The sequence below is a fragment of the Octopus sinensis genome, linkage group LG4 (assembly GCF_006345805.1).
Source record: "Octopus sinensis linkage group LG4, ASM634580v1, whole genome shotgun sequence".
Classification (NCBI taxonomy): domain Eukaryota; kingdom Metazoa; phylum Mollusca; class Cephalopoda; order Octopoda; family Octopodidae; genus Octopus; species Octopus sinensis.
In genome coordinates, this window is record NC_043000.1 from 133,473,607 (window position 1) to 133,485,613 (window position 12,007).

Here is a 12,007-nt window from a genome sequence, read left to right on the forward strand (position 1 = left end):
ATAGAACTACTTCACCAGTAAGATATTTAAGATGACGTAAGTACTCTTCTCATTTTACTTGGACTCAACAACTAAACCACGATTTTCTTCGGTGCTATGAAAAAGCCCGAGATGACCATTCAACAGGATAAATGAAGCAGTTGAAACAATACTAGGATCTTCACAGCGAAACAGCTTTGACAACAAGCATCTTTTGTAAAATAAATAAATAAATAAATAAATAAATAAGTAAAAAAATCAAGTGGCCCTCGATCCCCCCAAAACACCGAGAATGGACAAAAATCTGCCAGAAGCGGCGTAAAAAATAATGCAAACAAACCACCGTTCCCGCCATCGCTAAATTCAAGTGTGTCTCCAAATTTAGCTGACTCTGTAGCGAAGACTGCGGCATACATCCAACTCAAAAACATTTTAAAATTCCAATTCGCAAATTGCTACTTTCTCGAAGCTTTCGTTGAGCAACAGACCATTCCCAACGAGAGTGAGAAAAAATCCGACCGATCAACAGCAAAAATAAATATATAAATGCAGTGCTAAAAAGGGAAGTGAGCAACACTGTTGGCAATGAGTTCCTCAAGAACTCTCTCCCTGATGATCTATACAGCCTCAAAACAGCTGGGCTCTCTTAACTCAGAGAAGACCAGGGTGGAAAACAGTCAGCGTACAAAAGAAGACTATGCATGGGTAGGTTGACGGAAGCTTGAAGAAGAGAGTAGAATTGACACCAAGCGCAACCTCTCTTGGAAACCAGACCACTACGTCGCATCACACTTTGAGGGCTATGCGTTTACAATCTAGAAACAGGAGATTACCACAAAGTACCTGGTGAACAAGGGAGACAGTGACGCTCTTGTAATCCCAAGGTGCAACCGCGTGTGTAGGCTATGTCATGTTTCTGTGGAAGACATCACTCATGTGATTAGCAACTGTCCTAAAATGCCGTCGCGGTACTACCTCCCTATGGGGCACGATGTTGTTGCTAAAACAATTTACAATGTCATCCGCAAAGAAAGACTGTCCTGAAATAAACTTAGAAAATCCATCTGTTATGGAATACATTCATAAACACCAACTCAAGGGATACTGATGGAATATTCCTATCAAAACTTCTGTCACATGTAAACATAACAGGCCAGATATTGTTGTTTGGGACAGAAGGGCAAATGTATGTACCATCATAGAGGTCAGCTGCTCTGCGTATATAAATATCTCTCTAAGAATCAAAGAAAAAGAGGATATCTATGGACAGCTACTTCGAAAGCTCCAGCTTCTATGAATTCATATTTATACCAATAATAATTGGAGCATTAGGTTTTGTTACTGAATGTTTAAAGGAGGATCTGGATAAACTGGGATTTTCAGAAAGAGAAATCGACCGGCTAATTCGTACATTACAAGTGCAATCTATGAGTGGAACAGTAAAAATATGCAAGATTTTTCTCAAGTTCCAAATGTGAATTTGTCTGTGTTAACATCCCAAAGATGGAGCCTTGTATCTTTGTTGGAAACCGGCTCCCTCCTTAGTGGAAGATTTATAATAATTAAAATATAGAATAGATATACATACATACATACATACATACATACATATATATATACACACACATGCATATATATATATATACATACATATATCTTTTATCTTTTACTTGTTTTAGTCATTAAACTGTGGCCATACTGGGGCACCGCATTGAAGGATTTTAGTCGAACGAATCGACCCTAGTACTCCTCTTTTTTGTTTCTTTATACCTGGTACTTATTCTATCCGTCCCTTGGCCGAACTGCTAGGTTGCAGGGACGTAAACGCACCAACACCAGTTGTCAAGCAGTGATAGGGAACAAACACAGACAAAGACATGCACATACACACGCACGCGCCCATGCACACACACACACACACATACGCACACGCATATATATACACACATACACACGCATATATACACACACACACACACACACACACACACACACACACACACACACACACACACACACACACACACACATACACATACAACGGGCTTCTTTCTGTTTCCGTCTACCAAATCCACTCAGAAGACAGAGACAGGTGAAGGAACAATAGACAAAATGTATTAGTTTCACGCTGAGGAAAACTGGAAAAGAAACATGGAGAGAAGAAAAAAACAGAGAGAGAAAGTAAAAACATGTCTGAATGAACGGTTTCACGTGTTGATTTGACCGGCTTCAATGATTTTATTATAAAACAAACTTACCGCTCTCTCCCAAAGGATATTGGTCGATAGCAGGGCGCGCCAACTTTTTGCAACTACCAATCATTGTGTTACCTATCAAAGAAAGACGATATTTAACAATGAATAAAGAACTGAAGCTAAAAAAGAGAATCATAATTTAATAAATCGGTGATAGTGGAGCGGTGTGGGTAAGAAGTTGGTAGTGAATTCTTCAAAAGAAAGAGGAGAAGGAAGGATGACAGTGGATAGACTGATTCTAAGTGCAATGCGTCTAGTAAAAGACGGGATGGTCACGATTGGGATGCCTTTGATCTTTGTCCTACTTGACTGGAGGTGACTTAAGGACCAAAAAACAGCAGATGCCACTATAAAAACTTTTCTGGGTATCTTAAGCTGGATCGTTCAGAATTTGGCGTCTTGCTCACGACAACGATACTACTTATACTCATATACCAATAGAGAGAAATGGTGTTAATTTTAGCCAATTTCCGAGTTAAAGCCTGGTATTTATTCTAGTTAATTGCTCGAGTTAATCGAATTTTGTTTTTGTTGCTTAGCACCAGCTTTGAGCAGATCTATGATCAAAGAAATACTCTTCATTAAAACATTCCGTATCCGTGTTTGTCTTCAAATATCGGCACTTCTGTGTATACTATTATTATTATTATTATTATTATTATTATTATTATTATTAGCATTTAAGGCGGCGAGCTGGCAGAAACGTTAGCACGCCGGGCTAACGGTTTTTCGTCTGCCGTTACGTTCTGAGTTCAAATTCCACCGAGGTAAACTTTGCCTTTCATCCATTCGGGGTCGATTAAATAAGTACCAGTTACGCACTGGGATCGATGTAATCGACTTAATCCGTTTGTCTGTCCTTGTTTGTCCCCTCTGTGTGTAGCCCCTTGTGGGTAGTAAAGAAATAGGTATTTCGTCTGCCGCTACGTTCTGAGTTCAAATTCCACCGAGGTCGACTTTGCCTTTCATCGATGTTATAAGTACCAGTTACGCCCTGGGGTCGATATAATCGACTATCCCTCTTACCCCCAAATTTTCAAGACCTTGTGCCTAGAGTAGAAATAATAATAATAATGATAATAATAATAATTATTATTAGTTGTAGGAGTAGTAGTATTTAGTTGAAGCAACGGAGTGGTTCAGGGGACGAGAGTTTCGTGCGTTGGTACTTATCAAAAGTTTGATAAGTGCTAATGCAAGAAACTCTCGACCCTTGAATCGCTGTTACTTCTGCTAGATATTAATTAAAAAATTAGATACTTATACTCATATTTTGAATTTTATTCTTCCTGTTTGCATCAGTAAACCTCCTTTGTGTGTTAGTTTGTGTGTGTGATACTCTTTTACTCTTTACTCTTTTACTTGTTTCAGTCATTTGACTGCGGCCATGCTGGAGCACCGCCTTTAGTCGAGCAAATCGACCCCGGGACTTAATCTTTGTAAGCCCAGTACTTATTCTATCGGTCTCTTTTGCCGAACCGCTAAGTGACGGGGACGTAAATATACCAGCCAGCATTGGTTGTCAAGCAATGTTAGGGGGACAAACACAGACACACAAACACATACACACACACATATATATATATATATACATATATACGACAGGCTTCTTTCAGTTTCCGTCTACCAAATCCACTCACAAGGCATTGGTCGGCCCGGGGCTATAGCAGAAGACACTTGCCCAAGATGCCACGCAGTGGGACTGAACCCGGAACCATGTGGTTGGTTAGCAAGCTACTTACCACACAGCCACTCCTATATATATTTATATATATATATATATATATATATTATATATATATATATATATATATATATATATATATATATATATATATATATATATATCACGTGATCACGTGACCGACCGGGCTATCAGATGCTGCAACACATCGCTGGTCACATGCGCTTCGCATTGTTTTAGCCTTCAAATGACGCCATCCTGCTGCCTAAGCGAGCAGGCCAACAGAAGAAAGAGTACAACAGGGGTCGCCGCCACCCCCTGTCAGAGCCTCAAGGAGCTTTTAGGTGTTTTCGCTCAATAAACACTCACAACGCCCGGTCTGGGAATCGACACCGCGATCCTACGCCCGCGAGTCCACTGCCCTAACCACTGGGTCATTGCACCTCCACATACACACACACATATAAACAGCGTGCAACACGAGACGGAACTCAGAGTGGACTGTCAAGTATTGATATAATAAACATAATTATCCACTCTACCCAACGTACTGAGTTCTAAATGAGATAATGTTTGTCCTATGTGAAAGCGTCATCTATTTTAATTCGCTGGTAATTCACTACTTCCACTCGACCTCCCGGTACCCTTCATATCCGGTTAAATTAATTTACTTTTGCAAATTACCAGAGAGAGAATGACGTAAAATCCTGTGCGTGATTCATAAGAAGACACCTCTAGTTATAAATAGAGATATCACTTAACTGGAGGAAAATCAACTGGCTGGGCATTACGTCAGCTTTAGGAAAACTGACGTAATGTTTGTATTCATATGCTTATGACCTTTTTTTCGGCTTGGCTTAATGAATAGCAAATATAGATTCAGATATTCTGTTACATAATCTTGTGTCTTCCATTCAATTTCGTCTTTTTCTCATACGTCAACAATTGCATATCTTTATATTCTCGTATATTCTTGGTGTTACTATAGCGTGCGATCTGTCGGTACATTATTTTACTACAACGTGCGTCTACAAGTACATTTTAAAAACTATAATGCTAGGTTTACGAGGCCATCTACCTTATAGTATGCAGTCTAGCGGCAGTGGAGTAACTAGAGGGTGTACCGAACAGGCAGTCCTTGAGTTTGCTCCACCTCCCAGCTTATACAGTGAGTGCCGCTTGTAGAGTAAATTGTGATCTTCCCATATCTATCCGCACACACACACACACACACACACACACACACTCACACACACAGGTCTATAGCAGAAGTACTAAGACTATTTCTTTACTACCCGCAAGGGACAAACGGATTAAGTCGATTATATCGACCCAGTGCGTAACTGGTACTTATTTAATCGACCCCGGAAGGATGAAAGGCAAAGTTGACCTCGGCGGAATTTGAACTCAGAACGTAGCGGCAGACGAAATACCACTAAGCATTTCACCCGACGTGCTAACGCTTCTGCCAGCTTAATAACACACATACTTGTCTTCCATGTTATCAGTACCATTTCAACGTGGGCTCAATATCGGTTTCACTTTTTGGCACAAGGCCAGCAATTTCGGGGAAGTGGGTAAATTTGATTACATCGACACCAGTTCACAACTGGTACTTATTCTATCAACTCCGAAAGGACGAACGACAAAGTTGACCTCGGCGGAATGTGAACTGAGTATGCAAAGACGGACAAAATATCGCTCAGCATTTTGTTCGACATGCTAACGATTCTTCCACCGCCTTATGCAAGCTCAATATTGAAACTCCTTTCTTTCTTTTTTTTTTACCTCACTGCCTTCTGGGACATAGTTGATTACGTCAACACCTGTATTTATTTTCTTAACCATGGAAAGATAAAAGCAATGTCAAAGTGGGATTCGAACTTTGAACGTTACTGACTCCCACTGCGTATTTATTCTGATATCCTATCGTTACTACCATCCACCTCGTCATGAATACTATTATTCTTTTTGTCAGATAAAATAGAACATAGTAAAAAAGAAATCAGGAGAATTTAAGGATCTTTGTGGTTATCGTCACTGTCTACAGTTTTGTTCCAATTGTTTTCAAATTTGGTATATAGATTAAGCTTTGTATACTAATCATGAAAATGAAATTCATTTTCTCAATAAATTTATAATTAAAAAGTTATTAGCTTTTAAACTTTGCAAAATTTGGGTATTTTAGCCATTCACAAGCGAGTATTTTACATATCACCGTGAAGTTCTGTTAGCATACTAAGCAAAGAAGCACCACGTGTTCCATAGCTGGTTGTGAAGAACTCCGTTTCCATAGTGACCAAAGATGCTGCGCATGCACACAAAGAGTGTAAACAAGGCCTGCATACTACACTCAGTTCTTCCAGGAACTACTATCTTCAGTGACCTGTGATGAGCATATCCCAGAAATTGTGGGCTTTGATTTCAAACATAGAACTGTGAACCATAGCATTGGATTTATAAACTCAAAAGATGGGACTCACACTCAACAAATTGAGAGTACCTGGGCGTCTTTAAAGCGTGGAAACAAACATCGGTGTCGGACATACCGTTCCATGGTTGACTCTTATCTTTGTGAATTTATGTGGAAAAAGAGATGTGAGAATGATAATTTATTTTATAAAATCCTAGAGTGTATTGCAAACTTTCGCTCTTGAATTTTTTAAACTAGTAAATGTCTGTTTTAAGCAATGTTTTGACAGTTATTTCTAGCAACTCCTGCTGGTTTGCTCGTAGCTTTTAAATATTTAATTTGCTCGCGAATGTTTTAATGTTTTTCACTGTTTACTTTGCTCGTGTATATTTTAATGTTTTGACAGTTATTTCTAGCAACTCCTGCTTGTTTGCTCGTAGCTTTTAAATATTTAATTTGCTCGCGAATGTTTTAATGTTTTTCACTGTTTACTTTGCTCGTGTATATTTTAATGTTTTGACAGTTATTTCTAGCAACTCCTGCTGGTTTGCTCGTAGCTTTTCATATTTAATTTGTTCGCGAATCTTTTAATGTTTCCCACTGTTTACTGGAACTACTTGAATGTTTTGATATGCCGTTGCACCCCCCCCCCCACCGCTTTCTCGCTACTGTGACAGATGATGGAAGAGACGGCAGACGCGCTGATTTCTGTTTGGCTGAAAATTCTGACTATCATTATCAAACTTTGACACCTGTACCGTTTTCACAATTTTTTTTCTGGAAAAAATGAATAACAAATTCGGATTCAGCGTCAAAAATTACATTTATATGATACATTATATATATTTTTTAAAATTTCGACATGCAGTGACAATAACCACAAAGATCCGAATTTAGTAAATTTTGTTTTTTAAAAAGAATAAGGTAAAAGAAATCACAACAAAATTTGCAAAACAATGACTTACCTTTGTTGAAGGAATCATAACCGAGAGCGCAAACTTCGGACATTTCACAACATTGACTTGTGGTCAAGCATTGTCCACCGGACGGTACACACTAGAAAATAATCGCATAAACAAAAATTATCTTTGATTTATATATTTTGTGACTGTATACGCCATTGTAATTTTGTACATCAATGACGGTTTCAAATTTTGGCACAAGGCCACATACATCAATAATAAAAATGAGATAGGGAACATTTATTATGTTTTATATGGAATTTACAATGGGTGTCTGATTAAGAAGATTGCTTTGTAAACATGTAGTTTCGGGTTCGATCCCGCTGTACGGCATCTTAGTCATGTGTCTTCTATTACAGCCCCGGGCTGATCAATGCTGTGTGAAGAATTGGGTAGACGGAAACAATGTGGGAGTCTATCCTAATCCATCTTTTACTTGTTTCGGGCGTTGGATTGTGGCCATGCTGACCTTGACGGATTTAGTCGAACAAATCAATCTCAGTTCTTATTTTTTAGGACTGATGCTTATTCTGACTATCATTATTGCCGAACGGCTAAGTTACGGGAACGCAAGCAAACCAACGGTGATGTAGGAACAAACGAATAAACACACACACACACACACACACACACACACACACGCGCGCATGCACACACATACACCCACACGCACACACAGAGGCACGCATAACACATATATGTGTGTGCTTGCGTTTGTCCCCACACCACTGTTAATTTGTTTGCATCATCGTAACCTAGCGGTTCGGCAAAGTGACCATTAGATTAAGTATCAGGCTGTAAAAAATAAGTACGATATGTTCGACTAAACACGTCAAGACGGTGCCCCAGTATCGTTACTGTCCAATGAATGAAACAACTAAAAGATGGATCGTACGTAAATTCCACTAATTTTTATACTTCCATTTATCGTTTCTAGAAGCACACGTAGCTCTTCTAGAACAGATGGATGGTGTGGATAAACGGGAGGTTTGTGACGTGTGAAAACATAACAAAGGAAAAGTTGCTTTAATTATGTAACTCAGATATGAGAGGCGGTCCCCATAACTTCTCCAAGTTCATGCAAAATGGTGAGGTCATCTCGAGGTTTATGTTCAGTAGATTACTGTCAGCAGAGAAAGGCGGCGAGCAGGTAGAATCGTTAGCACGCCAGGCGAAATGCGTAGCCGTATTTCGTCTGCTGTTACTTTCTGAGTTCAAATTCGCCGAGGTCAACTTTGCCTTTCATCCTTTCGGGGTCGATTAAATAAGTACCAGTTACGCACTGGGGTCGATATAATCGACTTAATCCGTTCGTTTGTCCTTGTTTGTCCTCTCTGTGTTTAGCCCCTTGCGGGTAGTAAAGAAATAGGTATTTCGTCTGCTGTTACGTTCTGAGTTCAAATTCGCCGAGGTCGACTTTGCCTTTCATCCTTACGGGGTCGATTAAATAAGTACCACTTGCGAACTGGAGTCGATCTAATCGACTGTCCCCCTCCCCCAAAATTTCGGGCCTTGTGCCTAGAGTAGAAAAGATTACTGTCAGCAGAGAAAACGTTGGACAGGAGTGAATTTCAGGGGATTACATTTCTATAAACGATTGTCAGAGTGAGGATACGACACAGCAGGGATAACAAGAGGAAGTAAGGAAAGTGCTTAGAGCAATCAAAGGAGAGAGAGGAGGTACACGGCTGACTTATTTGAAGAAGCAAGACCTATTGTAGGAACTGTAAAAGATGAAAACACAAGAAACTATAGAACTGTGTGCTAGAAGTTGTAGTGTGTTGGTGAATGGGTGTTTGACAATCAGCTAGATGACCTCTTTTGTGAGGCGGAGTGGGGTGAGACCGATGCTGCCAAGAATATTAGTTTTTGTGGGAGCTGCTTTACCAAGATCTTGGGGGATGCAGGGGGGCAAGATCGAAATACTCTACCAGGATTACAACAGCTAAAGTTTTTCCTACTTTGAAAAAAGTCTAGCTCTGAGGATCTAATTTGTGGTTTGTTCTAGATGCGTAGTCATCTAATATTAACACTACAAATTATAAAGAGTATAGAGGTTTAATTGGATGGTGTTCTCAAAACAAAAAGTATTGAAAAGGTGTTCATTTGATATTTCCAGCGAAGAGCTGCATGCGTGCACGCTCCAGCCAGCAGCTTCCTGTCTTATAGCCATCAGTTGCATGCGCTGGTACGGAAATGTTCTCCGCCTACTGCCAGATCATTTTACCAGGGTCTTACTCTTGTTCGATGTATCAGCTGCAGGCTGGAAGTGACCCTGTGGTAGACCCCGCGGCAGGCTCTGCACCAGCTGGCTGGACGTGATTGAGCAAGATCTCCAGAGACTCGACAACGTCTTGGGGAATGCAAGGGGTAGGATCGAAACCGCCAGCGATGGGGGAGGGCACTTGTGGATCTGGTCAGCTTTACGCATGACGATGCCTCTAGGATCGGTAACCAGAGAGACGGGGAAAGAGAGTGAGAAAAAGGGAGTGTGTGTGTGTGTGTGTGTGTGTGTGTGTGAGAGAGAGAAAGAGAGATTTTGTTTCGGTACAGCATTAATGTTCTGAATGGAAGATATTTTCAAAGTCTCTGTTGCTAAGTGATCTGTAGAAGTAAAGGGGGTGGGGGACACAAAAATAGCACACCACACGTATGTATATATGTATGTATGTATGTCATTATATAATAATTAATGCGTCCTTTTAAAGCCTAGCCAGGCTCATGAGCCCAGTTTTCCGGTTTCTATGGCGTATGTGTTCCCCAGCTGGATGGGACGCCAGTCCATCACCGCGTTACTCATTTTTGCCAGCTGAGTGAACTGGAGCAACGTGAAATGAAGTATTTTGCTCAAGAACACAACGCATCGCCCGGTCGAGGAATCGAAACCACAATCTTACGATCATGATGCTAACACCCTAACCACTAAGCCACGCGCCTCCACATGTATGTCATTATTCAGTTTTATTTCAAGATTTCTTGCCAATGAAGAAAGAGTCAGTGTCTGACTAGAGCCAAGTATCCTTCATTGGCATTTCAATTTTTGTATGTATGTATATGTGCAGATTTATATGTTTTGTTTTAGTATGTATTCTCATATACATAGTTGCATATATATACTTAAATGATAAACTTCACACATTTTTACAGTTGCAATGACAGCTTGGATTTGTAGTCTTCGAATCAGCTTTTTCGTTTCTGGTTTTAAGAAGCCTAATTTCTCAAGATTGGTATTTAGGCAGTTTGTCATATATCCCAGGGCCCTAATAATTACAGGTATAAACCTAAACTTGTAATCTGGATAGAATAACTGCAGATTTCTCAATAGTTCAGCGTAGGTATTCTCTTTTTCACTGATCTTCAACTTTATGTTACATCCACTGGGTAACTAATTTCCACAACTGTGCGTAGTTTCTCTTCTCTATCCCAAATCATGTATGTATGTATGTATGTGTATGTATGTATGTATGTATGTATGTATGTATGTGTATGTATGTATGTATGTATGTATGTTTGTATGTATGTATGTATGTATATATGTATGTGTGGAGGCATATGGCCTAGTGGTTAGCGTAGCGGACTCGCGGTCGGAGGATCGCGGGTTCGAATCTCAGACCGGGCGATGTGTGTGTTTATAAGCGAATCACCTAAGCTCCACGCGGCACGGGCAGAAGGTAATGGCGAACTTCTGCTGACTCTTTCGCCCCAATTTTCTCTCACTCTTCTCTCCTGCATCTTGCAGCTCACCAGCAATGGACCGGCGTCCCGTCCAGGTGGGGAACCTATACGCCAAGGAAATCGGGAAACTGGGAAACCGGCTGTATGAGCCAGGCATGGCTCGAGAAGGAACAAACATCTTTTTAGTTCAGTTTCTTCTCGAGCTGACTTTATCCCTCCCATGCTTTCCACACTCCCAGAGTTAATAAATTAAATCCTCTACAAATTTGTAGTTTTCTAACAGAATAGAGTATATTAACTTTTACTCTCTGTTTGATCGAATCTTGGTGGAAATAACAACAGAGCTTGAGTATATAGATGTCTTACAGTATTTAAAATCTCTCCGAGATTAGCGTTACTTAACCCTCTGCTACTCTTCAGAGTAAGTAAAACAAATTCCATTAATATACTGGGAACGATCCCACTGATCGATCGGATTTTCGCCTTGGTCCAAACTTGTGCAGTCAGGAAAATCTATATTTATATCATTGTGTGTCTATAACTGTACATTTGTTTGTCTGTATGAATATGTATGTATGTATGTATGTATGTATGTATGTATGTATGTATGTATGTATGTATGTATGTATGTATATATGTATGTATGTATGTATGTATGTATGTATGTATGTATGTATGTATGTGTATGTATGTATGTACGCATATGTGTGTATGTGTGTGTGAAAGAGAGAGCGAGGGAGAGAGAGTGAAAGAGTGTGTGCGTGTGTGTGTGTGTGCCTTTGTGGGATAAATATGGATTGTAAATAAATATCAGTGTATTAGGAATTTTCTCACACTCAGTATCATACAATACTTATTGAATATATTTCGGACTGTTACAGTAAAGAGGAAAAAAGGAAGGAGAGAGAGAAGGAGAGAGTGAGAGAGGGAGGGAGAGAAGGAGGGAGAGAGAGTGTGTATATGTGCGCGCGCGTATGAAGTACATTTCGTTTGGATTAAGACATCTATATATATATATATATATATATAACTAGCAGTA

General features: G+C 39.9%; 1 protein-coding gene across 1 annotated transcript in view; it reads right to left on the bottom strand.

Moving 5' to 3' along the window:
* The window catches only part of LOC115210635, a 45,564-nt gene that overhangs the window by 2,697 nt on the left and 30,860 nt on the right, over positions 1–12,007 (bottom strand). Inside the window, exons 2-3 of the mRNA XM_029779284.2 lie at positions 7,297–7,387; positions 2,238–2,309 (exon numbers count right to left, since the gene is read on the bottom strand). Of these exons, the coding sequence (XP_029635144.1) occupies positions 2,238–2,309; positions 7,297–7,387 (163 nt within the window). The remainder of the gene's footprint in view (positions 1–2,237; positions 2,310–7,296; positions 7,388–12,007) is intronic.